This window comes from Chiloscyllium punctatum, chromosome 8 (genome assembly GCF_047496795.1).
Source record: "Chiloscyllium punctatum isolate Juve2018m chromosome 8, sChiPun1.3, whole genome shotgun sequence".
Lineage (NCBI taxonomy): Eukaryota > Metazoa > Chordata > Chondrichthyes > Orectolobiformes > Hemiscylliidae > Chiloscyllium > Chiloscyllium punctatum.
In genome coordinates this window covers 84,436,661-84,460,375 of record NC_092746.1, presented here as the reverse complement: position 1 = coordinate 84,460,375, position 23,715 = coordinate 84,436,661, and the positions used below count along the sequence as shown (strand labels likewise).

The window sequence follows — 23,715 nt, the reverse complement described above, 5'->3', positions numbered from 1 at the left end:
TTAATGCATGAGTGAGAGACCCTTGAGAGAGATCACATGATATTCACGGACTTCAATAGTCAGTAGCCTCAGAAATTCACCTTAGGCTGTAATTACCATTTAACAAACATTTGTGGGATCACTTGTATCATTTTAGTGGTACCTGCCTTGCACTGAGAAGAAGAGTTGAGCTATTCTGCTTGAATTGGTTTTATGGCTAATAACCCTACACAAAGCAATACAGAGCCACTACTATATTACTCATGACAGTTTTATCCCTTTGGCCAGAGACTCCAGTCTTTATTACAAGATTGATCAGCGTTTCAATGGAGTACATGTTGTCCAGATAGAAGTGTTACTGTTTTACCATCCCCAAAAGGTGGCTAACAGCTACTTGACAAATGAGTCACAAGCACTACATCATAACTAACCAGTTTTTGGTGTAATCGCCTTGAAGAATTAAAGAAAAATCTTTGGAAGATGAAAACATAACTAATACACTTGCATATGATGGGGAAACCTCTACCAGCATAAAATATTTACATTAATTCATTTCAATTATTTTGAAAAAAGATATAATTAGATTACTTACAGTGTGGAAACAGGCCCTTTGGCCCAACAAGTCCACACCACCCTGCCGAAGTGCAACCCACCCATACCCCTTCATTTACCCCTTACCTAACACTACAGGCAATTTAGCATGGCCAATTCACCTGACCTGCACATCTTTGGACTGTGGGAGGAAACCGGAGCAGACACGGGGAGAACGTGCAAACTCCACACAGTCAGTCGCCTGAGGTGGGAATTGAACCCGGGTCTCTGGTGCTGTGAGGCAGCAGTGCTAACCACTGTGCCACCGTGCCGCAATGACTTGAAATCAACTCTTGAAAAGCTATCCAATGAATTTCATTTGCCTGCACTTTCTCCTAGCTTGCAACACACTGCTTTACAAGCATGCATCCATTTCCCATTTATACGTACAACTGAACCTGCTTCCATATGCTTTCAGGGAGTGCCTTTAAAATCATAACGAGCTACATCTAAATGCTATTTATTGCAAGTCACTCTTTTAGTTAATGACAAAGTATGTGATATTCAGAGTGTAGTATATTTGCTAAACATTTATAGAGGTTATCATTGTACTCTGTACAAAATACCAGACTGATAGCTGAATCATTCATTTAAATAGCTTCATATTATGTAGCATGTACAGAAAAATTACTCCAATTTTAAAATAGTTGCTCCATATAGTATAGATCCACATATAAGCTGAACATTTTTCGTCCATTCTTTAGGTTTACTAAATACTGAACTGTTCAAAAATCAGTAATCAATCACCCAATATAGAACAGAAAACAATTTAACATTACTGAAGGTCTTCTGGTTTGAATAATCTAACACTTTTACCAGTGTTGAAATTAGAAACTTAAATTGGAGATTTTAATTCATATTTTTCCACAAAGTTCAATCTATATTAAAATGAAGTTTTAGTGGAGTGTCATAGCAAAAGCCCTCTGTTTCTAGTTAGTGTGAAATATTTATTCTCTCACACTGCTTGGGAAATGTTACATAACTTTTATTCATTCCATGTTGATTAATAACTTTACAATCAATACAAATACAGTAATTGCAAACTGGTTACAAGTTTGACCCTGCAAACCACTTTAGGAAGTCAATACATCTTGGACAGTATATAAAAAAGTCAGTGAAATGGCAAGAAACAGATGGTAACAAATGTTAGTAATGATAGCTAAACTATAAAGATCAGAAATTTCTAATCTAACCAATTATAAAATCAAGGTGGCAATTTAGTGGCAACCAGCCACCTGCCTGAATACCAAATACAGAACGTAATGAAGGAAGTATGACAGTAACAAACCAGCAATTGCAAAAAAATTGCAATAAAAAGTCTCTTAAAAAAAAGCATTCTTCAGAAAAAAACTCTCCAAAGCAGAGATTAAACATCAGTTGTTTTCCAAACATCAGAAGTTTAAATTTTTAAAAAAACTTGCCTAATGAGGCAATGCAGTCCCATTCAATCCTATGGTTTCTTATTTCCAATAAACCTGATTAAAAATTCAGGTGCCCCGCAACCTTCATTAGTTTGAGCTCAAACATTTGGTAAAACATTTAGGAATTCACACATTTAATTAAGGCGTTACTTAGAGTTGATTTTATGATCCGTTTTAAAGTGCTGTTAGCCCAATCAATGTGTAAGCATATAAATATAAATAAGAACCATATTAACAACCTTTACATTTCTACTTCTTACTAGGCTTGCTCATATCAGTTTCATCAGCTTATGCAAAAAGTCTTAGGTCCTGAACGGAACCTTTTATCAATAGTATTAGGGAGGAAAAATCACTTAAAAACATCCATTTTGCTCAATGTACATTTTTGAAAGAGAAGCTGCCATGGACTTCGCTAACTCCTCGTCTCGTTTCCTCTGAACATGTGTTTGCGTGCACCAGGTTTCATACTCTGGGTTGGGTAGAGACTGACCAAACACAGCGTCGTAGTGTCCATTGCTTAGCCAACTCAACCATATGCTGGATTTTGATTGATCTTCTGGGCCGAGGCAGTGCACCATGGTGGAAACCGTTGGGCTTTCCAGGCTACCTCCTGTGGTCAAGTATATATTAACGTTCAGCATTTGACTCATAGTAAGTAGCTCTGGGTAACCAGCCCAGGCCCCATCCTGGGCAGCGTTGATTAAAAACTCCCCAACGTCCCCCTCGATGATGGGGTTAAACTCGTCCAAGTGATCTGCGATGTGATGGACTGTCTGCTCTCTCAGCTCCTTGTGCATGTTCTGGTCGCCGTACACCGCTTTACTGACGGCCCTGTACAAACAGTTGCCGTCTGGAATAATATGGAACCTGTACTTCTGTCGCTCCCTCAGGTAACTGTTCTGCTTCTCCACCTCTGCCAGGTAACGCGCCACCTTGTCGTTTTTCTCCGCCCTATTCTCCACCACCAGGTCCACCGTCCTGAAGCCACCGTCCAGTTGCCAGGGGCGGCTACTCTGCTGTTCATCGGCCTCCGGAGCCCGGCACTCAGGCCCAGTCCCAGGCCCAGGCCCAGGCCCGACCCAGTCCTGGTACCCCCGCTCGGTGCTCTCACCGTCCGACAGGTCGAAGGCGGTCTCCGGCCCTTCCGAGGCCGCCTGCAAGTCCGTCTCTGCCCGCCGCTGCAGGCTGTCGCCCGGGATTCGATCCTCGGGCCAGGCCGAAACTTTCCGCGATCCTTCCGCCAGGATGTCCTCCGCCCAGGCGCCCCGTCCCTGATGGGCTGGAGCCGGGAGCTCGGCTTGCGCTCTCTCGCTCAGGACCTGGATCGGCACCATCCTCTCGAGCGGCCGCAGGGGGATCCTGGCGGTGGAAGTGTAGATGAGGGAGGCCGGGGATGGAGATGATGGAGCCGGGCCCGGGGGCAGCAGTTCGCATGACGAGAAGGCGGGCATGGCGGCGGCGGCAGCAGAGGAGGAGGAGGCGGCGGCGGCGGAGGCGGGCTCAGTCTTCACTCCGACACTCGGGCTCTCGGCAGGCGCTTTCTCTCCCCCTGCAGTGGGCACTTTGAAGGCGGCGCCGGGATAGTGCGTTAACACGCTGCTGTAAAGGTGCATGTCGCAGCTGCGGCCCCTTTTATAGCTGCCTCCGGCTGACGATGGCGGTTAAAAATAGCCGCTGTCATCACCAGCTCCAGGAACAGCCCGAACCGGTGGATATGAGAAGATGGCGATGGGATCCGATCTGATCCCTCTCGTTCACTCACTCCCGCCTGCTCGCTCTAATTCCAACTGCGACACTCGGGCCTAACTTTATCCCCATTACGTCAGCACCGCTCCACTGAAGAACAGAGGTTTCTCCGCATCAAAGGTACATCGTCTCGGCCGAGACCGTTCTGGAAAACACTCGGCCCCTGCTCCGGTTCCCCGCCCCGGTCCTCCCCTTTTGGGCGGCTTCACCTTGTTTACTGCCACCGTTTTGGAATGTGAGCTCCGCACCCCCAGTGCTTTTGGTAAAACCGTCCTCAGCCTCACTAACTACCTGCCCACACCCCAACACCACCAAACCCAAATCTCTTTTCCCCCCTCGCTGCCACCCTCCAGTCTCTTCCTCACCTCCACCTCCGAGTCTCTTCTCCTCTCCAGGTGTCTTCACTGCTACTTCTCTTCCCCTTCAATACTCCCTTTCTTAATCTTTCCCTTCCTCCCCCATTTCCACGCCTTTTTCTGCCCTCTAAGCCCCTCCCTGACTCTTTTTGGAGTCGCTAAGTCCCTCCATTCCTATCCCTTTTCCAGCCTCTAACATCCACCTTTACTGCCTCTTGCCTCTAAAGCCCACCCTTCTCCCCATGCCCTATCCCTAGTCTCCCTCTTCCTCTATTGATTACCACCCATTTGTCCAGTCTGCCTCACCTTTTTTGCAGTCTCCTCCGCATTCACCCCTTATCCAGCTTCCTGACCTGATTCTTTTGCATCCCACCAAATGTTGTCACCTCCCCGTTCTCACACTACCCCAGCACTGGTCTCTCCACTAATACCTCCTCCTCAACTCCGTCTCATCCCTAATTCCCTCTCCTCTCTCCTTTCCCAAAAGATCTCTCCAGCCCAGCACCCAATGCATTTTTGCAATGTCTCCACACCTTTTCCAGCATTCTACCTCACCTGTTCTCCACCTTATCCCTGATCATTCTCCCATTTTCCTCCAGAGCCCCCCACACACAATCCCTGAAGTGCTCAGACTTAGGCACATTTGTTTCATTTTTGTCTGGAAATTATTCAGTTCACAGCAGAGGCAATGGGTAATGTGGGATTTTGATGAATGAGGGACCAATAATGTATCACCATAACCAACAGGATTAAAGGATTGAGAAACAAACAGGAAGGACTGAACCTAGGTGAATTCAGTGTCAATTCAGATACAGAAAGAGAAATCCATGCACCACGTGGGATACAGTGCTTTATATCCTCCAATTCCATTTGAATGTAATCCCTCTTCCTCTCCCTAAACCCCTTTCACTTTTTGATGTTAGCATTGCCTTTAACTGGCTTTACTTCTAAATATTCAATTGGCCACATTGGTGTTTTGTGGACAAAAAATGTAGTGCTCCTATATAAAAAGAAAAATCCAGTAGAATAAAACTGAACGGACAGTGAGGTGCCCTGGGAGCAGGTAGCAAAGAGTACAATAGGTGAATGTAGATGGGGATGGAGGTGATAGGTCAGAGAGGAGGGTGGGGGAAGGTAGCAAAGAGTACAGTGGATGGATGGAGGTGGGGATGGGGATGAAGGTGATAGATCAGGGGGGAGGGTGGAGTGGATAGGTGGGAAGGGAGATTGGCAGGTAGGACAGGTCATGAGGACAGTGCTGAGCTGGAAGATTGGAACTAAGGTAAGGTGGGGGAAGGGGAAATGAGGAAACTGGTGAAGTCCACATTGATGCCCTGGGGTTGAAGTGTTCAGAGTGTTGCCTACCCTGAAATGCAGGCGTACTAGTCAGAGATAGAGATGTATCACTGCACACAAGAATCCTCCCCCCATTTCTCAGTGTAACGTAGTTCCCAACCATCTTCATTTGCTTCATCAATGACCTTTGTCTTTTATAAAGTCAAAAGTGAAAACACCTGCTGATTGCACAACATGCAGCACCATTCACAATCTGGTATATATTGAAAGTCGATACCCAAATGCACAAGACCTGAACACTTGCACCATTCCAAGTGCCTGATCAACTGATTTCAAAGTTCTGTCTTCTTTTGAAATTAATCCATGGGCTTGCATTTACCTATTTCTGTAATCTCTTAAATCCCACAATCCTGTGAGATATCTGTGCCTCTTATGCATGCCCAATCTTAATTGCACTGTCATTTGTGGCAATAGTTCCTTGGCCTAGTGGTCTGAAATTTCTCTCTATCTCCCCTCATTCTTGCATTTCCTCTGCTCAAACTCACCAGCACTATTTTTTGTTTTTATTTTAGATTTCCACATTATTTTTACAAAGTTTAGTAATGTGAGCCAATAGATATTCATGTGGCTCATGGTCATGCTTTGATTTATAATGCTCCTCTGAAGTGCCTTGAAACAGTTAAATGTGCTATATTCATGTTAGTTGTTGCTGTAGTGAACGCACCAACAAACAAGGTGAGCAGCAAGCAAAAATGTGTTGTCATAGGAATACAGAATGATATAGCAATTACATAAGAACATAAGAACTAGTAGCAGGAGTAGGCCGCCTGGCCCTTTGAGCCTGCTCTGCCACTTAATGAGATCATTGCTGATCTTTTTGTGGACTTAGATCTACTTACCCGCGCTCTCATCGTATCCGTTAATTCCTTTATTGTTCAAAAAAAAAGCTACCTTAGCTTTAAAACATTTACTGATGTAGCATCAACTCCTTCACCTGAGCAAGGAATTCCATAGATTAACAGCCCTCTCATTTCAGTCCTAAATCTGCTCCCTCTAACCTTGAGGCTATGCACTCTTGTCTGAGCTTCATCTGCCAGTGGAAACATCCTCTCTATCTTTGTCTTATCTATTCCCTTCAGAATTTTATGTTTCTATAAGATCCCCCCTCAATCTTCTGAATTCCAATGAATATAATCCCAATCTACTTAGTCTCTCCTCATAAGCCAACTCTGGAATCAACCAAGTGACCCTCTTCTGTACCCCCTCCAGTGCCCGTACATCCTTTCTCAAGTAAGGAGACCAGAGCTGCACACAGTACTCCAGCTGTGGCCTCACCAGCACCTTGTATAGCTTCAACATGACCTCTCTGCTTTTATACTCCATCCTTTTAGAAATGAAGGACAATTTGCCTTCCTAATTACTTGTTGTACCTGCAGACCATTCTTTTATGATTCATGCACAAGGACGCCCAGGTCCCTCTACATAGCAGCATGCTGCAACTTTTTACCATTCAGGTAATAATCCTTTTTGACTATTACTCCTACCAAAATGAATGACTTCACATTTATTAACACTGTATTCCACCTGCCAGACCTTGGCCCACTCACTTAATGTATCGGTGTTCCTCTGCAAAGTTTCACAGTCCTGTGCACATTTGCTCTGGCACTCGTGTTAATGTCATCTGCAAACTTTGATACCCTACATGTAGTCCCCAACTCCATATCATCTAAGCAATATGGAAACAGACCATATATCCTAACAGATTTCAATTCATATTTGTTCTTCATGTGAGTCGTAGTCTTAAACCCATGTGGCCATACACCTTTTTCCCTTTTCCCTCAAAGCTAACATCTTACAATGAACAGGAAACCTGCCAACAAGTCAATTACTTAGTGGAGTGGTAGTAGCAGTAATTACTATAATTAGAGACACAGCAACAAATCAATAAACTGTTCAACTGAACAGAACATACCAGGCAATAGATGAATTGTGCATTAAACTATTAATCAATGTCTATTATTGCCATCAGAGCTATTATGTGGAACTTACACTGATATTTCAAGACAATGCTGACCTTTGAGTTATTAGTCCAATAATATTACTACTATACAATCATTCCCAATTAGATAATGCTTTTACATCCACTTGAGAGAAGATGGAGGCTTACTTCATGTTGGAGGAATGTTTCATTTCCAATAAACCTTGTACGCAGACCTTGTGAAATTGACACATTTATTTCACAATATTGTGGGAAGAGGTCAATGACCACTCAGTTTGGAGTGACCACTCAGCACTGCTGAGTCATAACCTCTCTGCTCAGCTACAGGCATAAACAGCTTATAAAGGGTTACAAGTGGCTAATTGTTGATTACAGAACAATACAGGTCTATCTTGGAGTTAGGAGAAAGTGAGGACTGCTAGATAGTTTAACAATATTAAAAATCTAACAATACTACTGGTCTAACAACATTGATAAATTGAACAACGGTAGCAGGAGGCTGGCAATATTACTGGTCTAAGAACGTTAATTAGTTGAACAATTGAAACTGAATGAGTAGCATCCTGTCACAGCCAGTTCCTGTGAATGGCTTCAGTAATTTAGCTAGCACGTCTGCTCTAAGCAGGAAAATGGATTCCAGAGCCAAAATTGTTTCCCTTCTCCCACAATCACCTCTCTATTTTTTTTCACCATCAAAGGAGCAGGAAGGGATCTTCGGCAAAAAGGGGAATGTAGCCCAAGCTGTGGGGTTGTCTGGTTGGGGAGGCTTGGAATCAGATGGGTAGTCCTCAGAATTGGAGTGGTCAGACTCAATGAGTTCTGGGTCTGGAGGTTCTGCATCATTGCAGGAGCTTTCAGTGAAGTGAATTTTTGTCAACTGGATCATCAGTGGTGCAGGAGGCAGCAGTTGTGAACACAAGTGCACACAACACCACTTAATGAACATAATGAGGAACGTGAGAAGGACAAAGGTAACAAGGACAATAAACACTTGTAGCAGGGCACTGCCTCAGGATTTGAGCCAGGAGCCCATCCAACTACACAAGTCCTACTGGGAACGCAGAGGCTGCCTGTTGAATGTGTTGGGCGAGGTTGGTAATGTGCTCACTGGGGTCAGGGATGTAGGCACAGTAGTTGGAGCCTGATGAGTGTGCATGTGCCCCCTTTTTTGGCTAGCAAATAATTGAAGGCCAGCCTGTTTTGCAAGGCAACAGTGCGAATGGCAACCGCTTCTATGTTAAGCTGGCCCAGGGCTGTTTCTGTGGTGTTTGCCACTTCCTCCAGGGTAGTGGTCTTCCGCCGGCTCTCTATCTCCTTCCGGACAGCCGCATAAGAGTGGAGGAAGATAGGAAGAACCTGGTCAAGAATAGTAATTGCTCTCTTGCTGCGAGCCCATGGCTTCTTGAAGGGAGTATGAATGGGAACCAAACAGGACCACATCCCCCAGACAGCAGTTCCCAGTCCAAGGGAGCAGCAGCCAGGGGTAGGCCTTGTGGCCGCAAATGAAGTCAGTGCCATGATAGGTTCTCAAACGGTCAGTCTTAGTCCAGTCCAAAAGGGAGTGAATGTGGTGTTTTTGGCGGTTTTTTTGAGTATGCTCCCATCTGGTTTGGACTGAATAACTGCCGCAGTGAGAAGCAGGGAATGAGCAAACCTGCTGATGCCAGTACCCCATCCTGATGAATGGTTGCTTCTCAAGCAGATGGACCCTATGGGTGTACCTCCTCTAGTAGTGTCAGTAAGGGGCAAGGCCGGGGGTTCATGAGAGAGATTGTACCGAGGCACTGATTTCCAGCATATCAGGTTCTCTCTGGGTCCCATGCATCCAGTTGGGCCTTCCTTCTACCTTCACAGCCTTTCAGGTTGTCAGGAGTACGAGGAACTGGCCTTGTCACCTTGGAGAGGAAGAATTAGTTTCAAACTATTTTATCATGACATAGTCCCCAGGTTTGAAAGGATGCAGTGGCCCACTTTTAGGTGTGGGAATGGCTTCTTTTACTAAATCGTGATTGCAAGTAATCATTTTGTTGAGTGTTTGGACATAGTCCAGCAGGGTCAAGAGTAAAGTGGTGCTGGAAAAGCACAGCAGGTCAGGCAGCATCTGAGGAGCAGGAAAATTGACGTTTCGGGCAAAAGCCCTTCATCAGGAATGAAGGTGGGGGGCTGGGGAGAAGGTAGTCAAGAGCACAATAGGTGGATGGAGGTAGGAATGGAGGTGATAGGTCAGAGAGGGTGGAGCAGATAGGTGGAAAGGAAGATTGGCAGGTAGGACAGGTCATGAAGATAGTGCTGAGCTGGAAGGTTGAAACTGGGGGGAGGGGAAATGAGGAAACTGGTGAAGTCCACATTGGTGCCCTGGAATTGAAGCGTTTCGAGGTGGAAGATGAGGCATTCTTCCTCCAGGCGTCGGGTGGTGAGTGAGTGGCAGTGGAGGAGGCCCAGGACCTGCATGTCCTCAGAGAGTGGGAGGGGGGAGTTGAAATGTTGGGCCACGGGGCAGTAGGGTTGATTGGTGCGGGTGTCCCAGAGATGCTCCCTAAAGCGCTCTGTGAGAAGGCGTTAATTCACAAGGGTCTAACCTGCTAACTTATTCTCTGACAAAGAGATGCCCACTGAGAACTCCCAAATGTCTTTGAAGTGGGCAATGAAATCAAGGCTGGGCTTATTAGCTTTTTGCAGGCAATGGGTAACTTCCCTAAAGTTGGCATCTTTAATGCTATTCCCAAGCCAGGTGGAGGCTGCACTTGCATTAATCCATGGCTCGGCAGGGAATTCAGTAGAAGTCTTCAGAGTGGCCCAGTGAGTCCCGTATACTAACCACAGTAAAGCCTGGACATCCTGCGGTAAGCAGTAGTAGTTATCACATATTTGTCATGATTTGGAGATGCCGGTGTTGGACTGGGGTGTACAAAGTTAAAAATCACACAACACCAGGTTGTAGTCCAACAGGTTTAATTGGAACCATGCTAGCTTTCGGACTACCACCTGATGAAGGAGCAACACTCCGAAAGCTAGTGTCTTTCCAGTTAAACCTGTTGGACTATAACCTGGTCACATATATGTAGTAGCCAATGGAGGTATGGTACCGGGCACTTTAGCGGCTGGGGACATCCTGGAGCATGCTTCGGACCTCAGCCCGAGTCCAGGGCTTGTCGAGAGCGTAGTGCCTAACATAATGCGGCTGTGCTGGTTATCAGGGGGTCTGGGGCTTCAAGGCTGTGGCCGCACTGTGAGTAAGTCTGGTGTTGGAGGCGGGATTGGTTTCTGCTTGATCTCAGTGTCCTGTCCCTGAAATGCCTCTTGAGACCCCTTGATTTGCAGTAGTGGGTGGGTGTGTGTGTGGGTGGTGTGGTGTGTCAACAAATGCAGCAACCTTGCTTACTAGTGAGTTTGGCTCCAGAGTTGGGAAAGGAACTTTAGGATATTGAGGGGTATAGAGTAGTGGGGGCAGTTGGCGCGGAAACAGAAGATGCAGGCATGTCTGAAAGTTAACAGCAACCTTTATTTTTAGGGAGCTGGTGCCCTTCCGTGACTTTCTTCCACTTTTCTAGGCATTGAATCCTACAGTCAGTGTCCCAAGAGCGGACTCCCTGTCCACCCTCAATATGGGTTTTCCAATACTCTATTTTCTCCAATTTAAACGAGCCTCCAAATGGCCAATTTCCATGGGACCACCCATGGAAATCTGAGGTAAAGGGAATGACAGATCTATTGTCACTCATTTCCTTCCATACCGGACCAGCCGGTGACCCTGGTGTTACCAGAGGATCTCCTACCTTGTTCTTATAGCAAACATATTTACCGTGGCACTTCTGTGTTCCTTGTGGGCGCGGACCATCCTGTGTCAGCGGGACGAGGTAGCCTCGTCCCCGGGAGTCAGTCCTTCTCCCGAAGATTTCGAGTTCTGCAACCCCATTTACCTGTGAACGGTTGTACGGTAAGCAAAGAACAGACAACAATATGAACGAACACTGACAGGACAAGCCGGTAAGGCTAACGAACAAGACAAACACAGGCCGCCCTGGTCAATTTCAAGGTTTCCCTATTTGAACTTGAATTATTGCTCGACAGTCGTCTTTCCCGGGTCCCATCTTGCCTTAGCGTCTCTCCCCAACTTATGATAAGCCTCTTGGCTCAGGATGGGATCACGTAGTCAGCTGAATTTTAGGCAAAAAATGTTAGAAATTTAGAGAGGCGATCTTTCTGTTCTTCCATCTGTCCCTACTTTAGGATCAGCCCCCCCACCCCCGCTCAGGTCAAGATCATGCGATTGGCCGAATTTTAAAAACTTTGGTTCGCTTTGGAGCCCCATTGTAAGCAAGGGGTCCTGACGACTTACGCCAAACTGTCGGAGAAATGTCTTGTTTCCAATTAATCTTCTCTGCAGACCTTGTGAAATTTGCACATTTGTTTATTTCCCGATATCATGGGAAGAGGTCAATGACCACTCAGCTCAGAATGACTGCTCAGCACAGATGAGTCATAACCGCTCCGCTCAGCTTCAGGTGTACTGTATACAGTTTATAAAGGGTTACAAACGGCTGATTATTTATTGAGAACAATACAGGTTAACTACGATAGTTTAACAATATCAAAAGGCTAACAATACTACTGGTCTAACAACATTGATTAATTGAACAATGGTAATAGGTCGCTGGCAATATTACTGTTAATTAGTTGAACAATTGAAACTGATCGAGTAGCATCCTGTTCATAGTGGCAAAGGTCAGTAGCTATCAATATTAAATAGTTTGGTGACATCTTGTCTGCATGGGTATTGTTTCAGCTGGAGCTCCCATGGAGAGAGAGACCCCTCAGGGGACTCATCAGTGGGTGCAGAGGTACAACAGCATTGTCAGTGAGAGAATCCAATTTCTGGGTCACTTAACTAACGTGTTTCCTCTGTTCAGGGAAATGGCTGTCACAGCCAGTTCCTGTGAATGGCTTCAGTAATTTAGCTAGGGGAAATGGCTTCTAGAGTCAAAATGGTTTTCCTTTTTCCAACACTTCACTATCTTATCCAAAACGACAACATTGCATTGGAATGTAGGCTTGATTTTTGTGCTCCATTCCTATTGGGAATGTTAAACTTTCAAAAACTGTTCCCAGCAAGCTGCAACTGACACCACCATGATCAGATAGTTGAGACACAAGATGGATGCTGAAAATATGTTGCTGGAAAAGTGCAGCAGGTCAGGCAGCATCCAAGGAACAGGAGAATTGACGTTTCGGGCATAAGCCCTTCAATAATGAGGAAAATGTGTCCAGCAGGCTAAGATAAAAGGTAGGGAGGAGGGACTTAGGGGAGGGGCATTGGAAATGCGATAGGTGGAAGGAGGTCAAGGTGAGGGTGATAGGCCGGAGTGGGGTGGGGGCGGAGAGGTCAGGAAGAAGATTGCAGGTTAGGAAGGCGGTGCTGAGTTCTAGGGATTTGACTGAGACAAGGTGGGGGGAAGGGGAAATGAGGAAACTGGAGAAATCTGAGTTCATCCCTTGTGGTTGAGGGTTCCTAGGCGGAAGAGGAGGCGCTCCTCCTCCAACCGTCGTGTTGCTATGGTCTGGCGATGGAGGAGTCCAAGGACCTGCATGTCCTTGGTGGAGTGGGAGGGGGGAGTTGAAGTGTTGAGCTACAGGGTGGACAGGTTATTTGAAGAAATAAATATCTCAACCATTGAAATCACATAGTGCCCACTAAAACCACTGAGGCCTTATTGACCAGTAGGGGCAGGAGTACATTATCTCCGCGCATTTTAATTTAAATTTTGTCATTTGAACATTTCACTTTTGTTACAGTGGGTCTTCAAAAGAGTACATCATACAATCCAAAGCATGTAATGGCCACCAGAATACTTGAGGCCTTCTGCAGTCAGTTGGCACTGTGAGGGATTGAGTGTGACCCTCCATCTAAAATTTAAGTAATTTTTTTTTTAGTTTAACTTGAACATTTGATTTTTGTTACAGTGTTCCTGGGCTGTTATCCTTGAATTTGATTCCAATCAGTTTAATTTGTTTCAATTAATTTCATCCAATTCTGAGTTGATTTCATGAAGTACTGAAAATAGACAATAGATGCAGGAGTAGGCCATTCTGCCTGTCGAGCCAGCACCACCATTCATTATTATCATGGCTGATCATCCTCAATCAGTATCCTGTAACTGCCTTATCCCCATAACCCTTGATTCCACTATCCTTAAGAGCTCTATCCAACTCTTTCTTGAAAGTATCCAGAGACTGGGCCTCCACTGCCCTCTGGGGCAGAGCATTCCACACACCCACCACTCTCTGGGTGAAGAAGTTTCTCCTCAACTCTTATCTAAGTGGCCTATCCCTTATTTTTAAACTGTGTTATCTGGTTCTGGACTTACCCATCAGCGGAAACATGCTTCCTGCCTCCAGAGTGTCCAATCCTTTAAGAATCTTATACGTCTCAATCAGATCCCCTCTCAGCCTTCTAAACTCAAGCGTATACAAGCCCAGTCGCTCCAATCTTTCAGCGTAAGATAGTCCCGCCATTCCGGGAATTGACCTTGTGAACCTACGCTGCACTCCCTCAATAGCCAGAATGTCTTTCCTCAAATTTGGAGACCAAAACTGCACACAATATTCCAGGTGCAGTCTCACCAGGGCCCTGTACAGCTACAGAAGGACCTCTTTGCTTCTATACTCAATCCCTCTTGTTATGAAGGCCAGCATGCTATTAGCTTTCTTTACTGCCTGCTGTACCTGTATGCTTGCTTTCATTGACTGATGTACAAGAACACCTCAATCTTGTTGTACTGCCCCTTTACCTAACTTGACTCCATTTAGGTAGTAATCTGCCTTCCTGTTCTTGCCACCAAAGTGGATAATCACACATTTATCCGTCCACTCACCCTGCCTGTCCAGGTCACCCTTCTCCTAACATCCTACTCACATTTCACCCTGCCACCCAGCTTTGTGTCATCAGCAAATTTGCTAATATTACTTTTACTACCTTCATCTATATCATTAATGTACATTGTAAAAAGCTGCCGTCCCAGCACTGATCCCTGCGGCACACCACTGGTCACCGTCTGCCATTCTGAAAGGGAACTGTTTATCACTACTACTCTTTGAAAATTGGTTGACTGACAAGAAACAATCTATGTCAGTATTTTGCCCCTAATACCATGTGCCCTAATTTTGCTCACTAACCTCCTATGTGGGACTTTATCAAAGGCCTTCTGAAAGTCCAGGTATACTACATCCACTGGATATCCCTTGTCCATCTTCAGAGTTACATCCTCAAATAATTCCAGAAGATTAGTCAAGCATGATTTCCCCTTCATAAATCCATGCTGACTCTGACCTATCCTGTTACTGCTATCCAGATGTGTCATAATTTCGTCCTTTATAATTGGCTCAAATCATTTTTCCCACCACTGAGGTCAGACTAACTGGTCTATAATTCTCTGTTTTCTCTCTCCCTCATTTCTTAAAAAGTGGGACAACATTATCCACCCTCCAATCCACAGAAACGGATCCTTAAATCTATAGAATATTGGAAAATGATCACCAATGCATCCACGATTTCTAGAGCCACCTCCTTCAGTACCCTGGGATGCAGACCATCAGGGTTCGGGGACTTATCAGCCTTCAGACCTAACAGTCTCTCCAACACCATTTCCTGCCTAATATAAATTCCCTTCAGTTCAGGTCCTTCAGCCACTATTACATCTGGGGGATTGCTCGTGTCTTTCCCAGTGAAGACAGATCTAAAGTACCAATTCAACTCTTCTGTCATTTCTTTGTTCCCCATAATAAGTTCACCCGTTTCTGTCTTCAAGGGCCCAATTTTAGTCTTAACCATTTTTTTTCTTTTCACATACCTAAAAAAGCCTTTACTATCCTCCTTTATATTTTTGGCCAGTTTACCTTCGTACCTTGTTTTCTCTTTGCGTATTTCCTTTTTAGTTATCCTCTGTTGTTCTTTAAAAGTTTCCCAATCCTCTGATTTCCCATTCGTCTTTGCTATGTTATACTTTTTCCCTTTTTCTCTTTATCTCTTTATATGGTCATTTCCCAGGCCCTGTCCACTTGAAGCCACATCTCAGTTATCCCCACAACATCATAACTGCCAATTTCCAAATGAGCATCAAGCTCATCCACCTTATTTCTAATGCTTCGTGCATTCATTTATAATATTTTTAATTTGCTACTCCCCTCACCCTTCCTATCAATCCCTATTTCACTTGACCATATAGCATGATCCTTTTTTGAGTTTTCTGCTCCATTGATTCCATTGTCTTTCTTGACTTCTCTTGTTCTAACTTGCCTTTTAACTTCCTTCTTAAACTTCCAGTTTGTCCCCTCCTCCCCCCTGCTATTTAGTTTAAACGCAACAGTGTTGCAGTGGCAAACCTACCTGCCAAAATGCTGGTCCCCCACCTATTAAGGTGCACCCTGTCCCTCTTGTACAATTTATCCTTACCGCTAAACATACCCCAGTGATCCAAGAATTTAAATCCTTGCTTCCTGCACCAGTTCCCCAGCCATACATTCAAGTTCATTATCTCCCTGTTCCTGTCCTCTCCAGCCCGAGGAACTGGAAGCAAACTGGAGATAACCATCTGGATGTCCTGCTTTTCAGCCTTCTTCCGAGTTCTCCAAAGTCCTGTTGTAGAATGTCCCTCCTCTTCTTCCTGATGTCATTTGTGCCGACATGCACCACCACGTCTGGCTCTTCACCTTCGCCCTTGTGGATTTCCTGCACTCTGTCTGCGATGTCCTTAATCCTGGCACCAGGAAGGCAACACACCATCCTCAAGTCCCGCCTGTTGCTGCAGGAACCCCTTTCAGTCTCTCTCACTATGGAGTCCCCTATTACCATGGCCGTGTGTGATGGCTGACTCCTCGGCTCTGCCTCCACACCAATTTCTGATTGGCAGACCTGACTGCCTCTCAGACTGGCAGTGACGTCTGTCTCTACGGTTTCCAAGTACCACCTGACAGGTACTTCCCCCGGAGTCTCGCACTTGTCTCATCTCTGCCTTCCTCATCATCTTCTCCCTTCTACTCTCTTCTGGTATGCTCGGTGTAATAACATCGCTGAAGGTCCTGTCCACACCTACTTAAATAACACTCACCCACCTTCCCAACAGCCTCTGCACTCCGACTTCACTTCCACCCAGCTCCCGCCGCTCTCTGCTGCAAAACAAAATTATATTATGGCCTGATTGGGATCTTCTAATCTCTCAGATCAATAAGAGTCAATGAAGCAAGAAGCATCACTCAAAACCTCACCTTCTCCATGAGTGATGCCCTAGTTATTTGCACTACACCATCACACTGCAATTGCATACCTTCATTCAAAAGACAAAGGGTGCTAGAAGAAGTCTTTGATGGTTAGGTTTGGTTGGGGGCAATGGGGTGAAGTTGCCAGGGCATTTCTGGCAGTTGCTTCATGTCAAGTCACACTGACACTTCCTTGGGCCATCTTAGATGAAATTAGGATTACGATTTTGCACATAAACAGGTATTGTGTATTGTACAGCTAGTAGGTATTACATCAATAGTAGATGCCTCCAAGCTCTTGTAATAATGATGGCAAGGAGTTGGCCTCTTAAGTCACACAGCAATGCAGAATCACATTTCTTGGCTGGGGCCTTGGCCAAGTGCGAGAGCAAGTTCAGTGAGAGCATAATCTGGATTTTCTCAAGAAAATAATGTCAGAGCTAAAACTCTTCTTCACTAAGACTATGTGCTTTCACTTACTGTTGACAGAGTTCACTATTCACTGAAAGTGAAAAGTCAGGGCAGAGATGATCCAGTTCTTCTTGCATTCCCTCAACTGGAAAGGAACAGCAGCAGCAAACAGCAACAAGCACAAGCTGCTCTACAACCTGCAGAGGGAGAAGCAACAGGACATTAACCATCACATAAAACTCTTGAGTGAAACAGAATCTATAGGCTTATGTACAAATATCTGCAGGTGAGTGACAGCCATTGCTGAAGATGACTCAGAATGTCCCCAGCCACACCAATGCCAGCTGCTGGACAATGAGCTGAGGTTCCAAGGCTGGGGTAGCAATCACCTCTGAGCAGCCCTGATATTAAAGCCGTTTTTAATTTCTTTGTCAACAGATCACTTCAGCAAGCCACTGGGAACTTTTGTCACATTTCATAGTCCTCAACTCATTAGTGCATTCAGGATGTCACTGATCTTCACAAGAGTTCAGCAATGCATGTCTTTGCTTCTTGATGGAAGGAAATTCTAAAGCTAAGGACTCTAGGCCATCACCAATTTCCCACAGTTTCAGGGTGCAATCGATTGCATCGGCATAACAGTCATAGCACCCAATAATGAAGCAGCAACTCTCATCAATAGAAAAGAATGATGCACTATGCATGTTCAACTAATTTGTGATCAAAATAGCCAGATATTGTAGGTCTGAGCTAGATATCCAGGTACCTGCCATGGCTATTACATCCTGGGCCATTCAAAGGCGCGAGGTCTTTCAGAGGCTCTTAGCACATGCAAGGATATTCCTAGGTGACAAGGGATAGCCCTGCACACCTAGGAAATGATTCTTGTAAGGAATCCTTAGATTACTGTCAGGAGAGATACAATGCTGCCCAGGTTTTGACCAGGACCATTATAGAACAAACCATAAATCTTCTGAAAATGTTGTGCTGTTGCCTGGACAGATCAGGTAATACCATACAGTAAAGGAATAAGTTGGTTAGAGATAGTCAACACAATTTTGTGGAGGGTAGGTCGTGCCTCACAAACCTTATTGAATTCCTTGAGAAGGTGACCAAACAGATGGATGAGGGTAAAGTGGTTCCTGTGGTGTATATGGATTTCAGTAAGGCATTTGATAAGGTTCCCACAGTAGGCTATTGCACAAAATATGTGGGATTGAGGGTCATTCAGCGTTTTGGATCAGAAAATGGCTAGCTGAAAGAAGACAGAGGCTGATGGTTGATGGGAAATATTCATGCTGGATTTCAGTTACAAGTGGTGTACCACAAGGATTTGTTTTGGGGCCACTGCTGTTTGTCATCTTTATAAATGACCTGGATGAGGGCATAGAAGGATGGGTTAGTAAATTTGCGGATGACACTGAGGTCAGTAATGTTATGGATAGTAACAAAGGATGTTGCGGGTTATAGCGGGACATAGATAAGCTGCAAAGCTGGGCTGAGAGGTGGCAAATGGAGTTTAATGCGGAAAAGTGTGAGGTGATTCACTTTGGAAGGAGTAACAGCAATGCAGAGTACTGGGCTAATGGTAACATTCTTGGTAGTGTAGATGAGCAGAGAGATCTCTGTGTCCAGGTACATAGATCCTGGTAAGTTGCCAACCAGGTTGATAGAGTTGTTAAGAAGTCATATGGTATGTTAGCTTTTACTGGTAGAGAGATTAAGTTTTGAAACCATGAGATCATGCTGCAGTTGTACAAACTCTGTGGCCACACTTGGAGTATTGCATACAGTTCTGGTCACCGCATTATAGGAAGGATGTGGAAGCTTTGGAAAGGGTTCAGAGGAGATTTGCTTGGATGTTGCCTGGTATGGAGGGAAGGTCTTACGAGGAAAGGCTGAGGGATTTAGGCTGTTTTCGTTAGAGAGAAGAAGGTTGAGAGGTGACTTAATTGAGACATATAAGATTATCAGAGGATTAGATAGGTTGGATAGTGAGAGCCTTTTTCCTTGGATGGTGATGGCTGGCACGTAGGGACATGGCTTTAAATTGATGGATGATAGATATAGGACAGATGTCAGAGATAGTTTCTTTACTTAGAGAGTAGGAGGGGTGTGGAACACACTGCTTGCAACAGTAGCAGACGTGCCAACTTTAAGGAAAAAGTGATTTCATTCCTGATGAAGGGCCCCTGTCCAAAATGTCGATTCTCCTGCTCCTCAGATGCTGCATAACCTGCTGTGCTTTTCCAGCACCACACACTCTTGACTTGCCAACTTTAAGGGCATTTAAGTGGTCATTGGATAGGCGTATGGATGAGAATGGAAGTGTAGGTTAGATAGGCTTCAGATTGGGTTCACAGCTTGGCGCAACATCGAGGGCCGAAGGGCTTGTACTGCGATGTAATATTCTATATTCTAAACTTCAAAGGGATTGTCCTGCATTACAGTGGTGTGCTGCGCCCTCCACTACTGAAGTTGCCAAGGGGAGATTGTGTCACTGATGAGGTGAAGTGGGAGTGAATAGAAACATCAAAAGGAGAAAGATAAGGGTCAGAATCCTGGGATGGGCCAGGATTACCATTAAAAAGATGGCAAAGGAGACCACTGTCGAGGAACACTTCAGCGGTCAGGGACATTCAGCTTCAGATCTTCGGGTGACCATCCTTGAAGGCGAACTTCGGGATACGCAACAACGCAGAGTGGCTGAGCAGAGGCTGGTAATCAAATTCGGTCCTCAACTGGGACCTTGAGTTCATGTCACACTACAGGTGACCCTACTACACTATACACTCTCCCATACACACTCACGCAGACCCTCTCTACTACACACGTGCGCGCTCTCTCTCTCTCTCTCATACACTCCACACACACACACGCTCTCACTCTTATACTCCATCACATGCGCACACACACACACACACACTTTAGCAATCATGCGCACACACACACACTCTCTCACACACACTCATACTCAAACGCACACAAGTCACATGCTCACACTCACACTCTCATGCATGCACACACACATAAAAGTCTATGGAGTGAATTTGCATTTGCAGAATTATATTTGCAGATAAATTCTATTTTGCTCAAAAAGTGCACAACCTGCAGACAGTCAATCCATGTCTGACTGAAGATTGTGATACAGACAGACGCTAACCTCACATCTTTAATGCATTGTCTGAGCTGAGATGATATATTTTATTATAAAACCTTAAGTTATCTTGAGAATGTGACTTCAAAGAAGTTCTAGAATTTACATATTAATGAACTGAAACCTGCAACCCATTCTAAAAGATGAAAGACTTAACAGCAATCCAGGTTTATTCAATATATCATTTCAGTTGCATTACACTGTAATCTTTTGCTATAAATTCTATGTCTTAGGACCCTGTTCCACAGGTACCAGATGAAGGAGTAGCGCTTCAAAAGCTAGTGCTTCCAAATAAACCTGTTGGACTATAACCTGGTGTTGTGTGATTTTTAACTTTGTCCATCCCAGTTCAACACCCGCTCCTTAGATCAAAAGGTGACCAAGCCAGAGAAAGTCTTGTAGTAGCCCACTTCCAGTGTGGCTGAGGTGGCTAGAAACTTTCTGTTCATGTGAGAATTTCACTTGCACAGTTGGCTGTCAGCCCACTGCATGATGTAAGACATATTCCTTAAAGTTTTTTTTCCATTTAACTACAACATAAAGTGTTGACATTCCTTTCACCTGTAGTGCTGATCTCTTCACCTCTGTGACAGCAAAAGAAAATATGCAACTATGCCCTGGATTAATGGTAGCTCTAAAATAACTGTGATATATTGAGCACTTCTTTGATCATGCATCTCTTGACTGCACTAAAATGTTCCTTGCACTAAAGACTTTTGTGTCATATTAATTTTACTCCTTTGTAAATACTACGGTGTCATGCCACATCCTGTTACTGCTCCCTATGTGCCTTATACCTTCTCTATCCCTTCAATGCTGCACAATGCAATTCCCTGTACCCTTGCCATGTCTCAGCATCATCACTAACAACACTAATTACTTTCGGCTACAAATTTTGGATCTGTTCCCTACATTTGGCTGCAGTACATATTATTTGGCCTTTGCTCATCTCACAGCCTTATATGTTTTAGTGTAGCTTTGAGAACATCATACTTGGGGCAAATCTTCCTCTCCTGGAGCATATAGCTATATGACAGACACTGGCATCACTCCGATAAGGTGTATGTGTGGTCATACCTGGTCCTGGTTCCTCCTCTAGATGTTATTGTCACCCTGAGTGCAACCAAGAGTAATCCCCAAATTGAAGATGTGTGATTCCCTAATGAATAAGGCAATCTTGAGTCACCCATTTTGCTGATGATACCAAGGTGTGGTGATTATGTTATGGACCAGGCCAGATCCCCTCAAAACATTTCAAGAAAGTAGCCCAGACCCCAACTTTGCTAGTGGTTTTAAACAGGTGTACAATGGATATTCCCAGGAGAGAAGCAGCTGGTCGAACCACTTAGTTTTAAACAAAATAGTATTTATTTACAAGATTACTGAATGAAACAGAAACAAAACAGAACAGAATACTGAATAACTTAACCTATCCAAAATCCCAACAGATCATCCCAACTTAGTGATGCTGTTCCAAATACTTGCAACAATCCTCATGAACATCCCTTAGCACAAAAGGTAAAATCAAACACACACGTTCTTAAAGGAGAGAGGTCAGAGAGAGAGGGGGTCAGCATGGGCCCAGATGCTTCTCTTGGGTCCAGCAGCTTCACAACTGCCTGACTCCTTTCAATGAATAGCCAAACTGTCAAAAGACAAATCAAAGCAAAGCAGAGAAAAGCTAAGCTGGGAGAACTGGCCACTCCCCTTTCATTGTATAAGTTTTTTTTAAACTCAAAAGCCTTTTGCCTAAGGCAGTATCTGTTCACTATAATCAATCTGGCCCCAAAACCCTTTAAACTTAGACTTTTCAAAGTCTGTGTCTTTTAAGACCTCTCTGAAAACAACCCAAGGACAACATAACTTTGTTAAAGAAATAGCACTACCACAATTGAAATGCAACACATCCTCTTGTTAGGGGAAGATGCTTCACATTTTTAATTTAAGAGAATCTTTTTATCTCTTACTGGTAAAATTAGATTAGAACAGATATTAGCAGAGTGCATGTAAATATATATTTTCAAAGGTGCTGATTATAAACAATGATTGAACCACTATGCCAATGATGTGTCCTCAAACAGTTTTTCTCCTCTTCCTCCCACTACATCTAGGTGCAGACGCACCTTTCACATCTCCATAGGAAGCCTGCTGACAGGTACACTGTTGACTTTGAAATGTACCTAACAGCCTATTGAATGTATCCTGCACAGGTGCAGGTACATCTCCTTGGCTTCAGCTGCTGGAGACAATAGGGTCACTGGTCAAGGGGAGGTGATGGGGGAGGGAACATGTGGAATGTCCTTAGAGGAATCTATGGTGTTCTTGCCCATATTTTCTCCTCCCTGCTAGCTTGAGAAGAAGGGGCACCTGAGTGAGGTCAAAGTTTCTTGTCTCCCTCTCACCTTGCCATTGCTACTGAGCATCTGCCTAGAGTAACTGAGCGCAGGTCTGGGCAGGAAATGAGCATTCTGTTGGATCTCAATTTCACGGTGGCTGCTATACTTTCCAAGAGGCAGCCAAGTGCTTGTATGCTGCAGCCTCCACAGTAGTGAACGTGTGGATGGAATCCTCTATTTTTCACACTAATCCTCTGAGTATCTCTGGCATACTTACCAATGTTCCCCTGCTTATCTTTGCAGATTGAGCAATGCAGTTACAGTCAAGTAGAGGGGCATTTCTTCTGGGGCTCAGCAGGTGTCAGCTCTCCAGAAGTTCTCAGTTTCAGTGACCTCAGGTGTTTCTTACCTCACCAGTTGCAAACACATGCCAGTGATGTGCTCATCAGATTGTGTCCTAGAATCTACTCAGGCTACTTTGGCCAGTGAGCTGACTTTCTCCATGCTAATGGAGAGGGCAAGTGTATGCCTTGTCTGTGAGTCCATGGGATTCAAAGGTTTCCTCCACAGATATGTGCTGGTGCAAAGGGGTTCAAGCTGTGGTCTCTTGGCTGGGCCTAATACTGTGCTGGTTGTGCCTGCAGAATTGAAGAGAAAAAATACTTTGTGTAGAAGCTGATTAGCTTAAGCAGACCAGTGTTTATCTTTATGCACATCCAAGAAGAGCAGAGCGCAATATTGCTGACTGGGTCCTGGCACATTTATTTCTCCCAATCACTATAGGTACAGTTCTGATCTTCCTCAGCCAACTACATCGGCTATTCCTTGAATCAGATGAAGATCCTAGTGTTTGACACTCTGCTGATCTTGGCCCTCTACCTACGACAAAGGTATGGCTACGTATCCTGCATGGAGATAAAAAGATTGAGTGCAGAATAACTTTGTAAGTATGTATATCTATTCACAGGCATCCCCGTTAGTGTGTAAGAACTGCAGTACCCAGGAAGGGGGTAATAGTTTGAGAGCATGAGTGAGAGTGAAACGTGATTGCATGTCTTGTCTGTGATGTTGAGGTTAGCCTTAGTTAGGCGCCTGTACATTGACACAGTTGGACTGAGTTTAATTACTTTTAGGTGAATGAATCTATCATCTGTCATTTCCAGAAAACTGC

At 44.6% G+C, this 23,715-nt stretch overlaps 1 protein-coding gene across 1 annotated transcript; it reads right to left on the bottom strand.

Moving 5' to 3' along the window:
- Positions 1 to 1,538: 1,538 nt before the first annotated feature.
- Positions 1,539 to 4,233, bottom strand: LOC140480711 (OTU domain-containing protein 1). The gene has a single exon (XM_072575974.1). The coding sequence runs from the start codon at positions 3,602 to 3,604 to the stop codon at positions 2,345 to 2,347; it is 1,260 nt and encodes a 419-aa protein (XP_072432075.1). The 5' UTR covers positions 3,605 to 4,233; the 3' UTR covers positions 1,539 to 2,344.
- Positions 4,234 to 23,715: the final 19,482 nt, after the last annotated feature.

What these genes read in the sequence shown, in the direction of transcription:
- LOC140480711 (XM_072575974.1), bottom strand. Translation starts at nt 3,604, where the DNA reads ATGCACCTTTACAGCAGCGTGTTAACGCACTATCCCGGCGCCGCCTTC.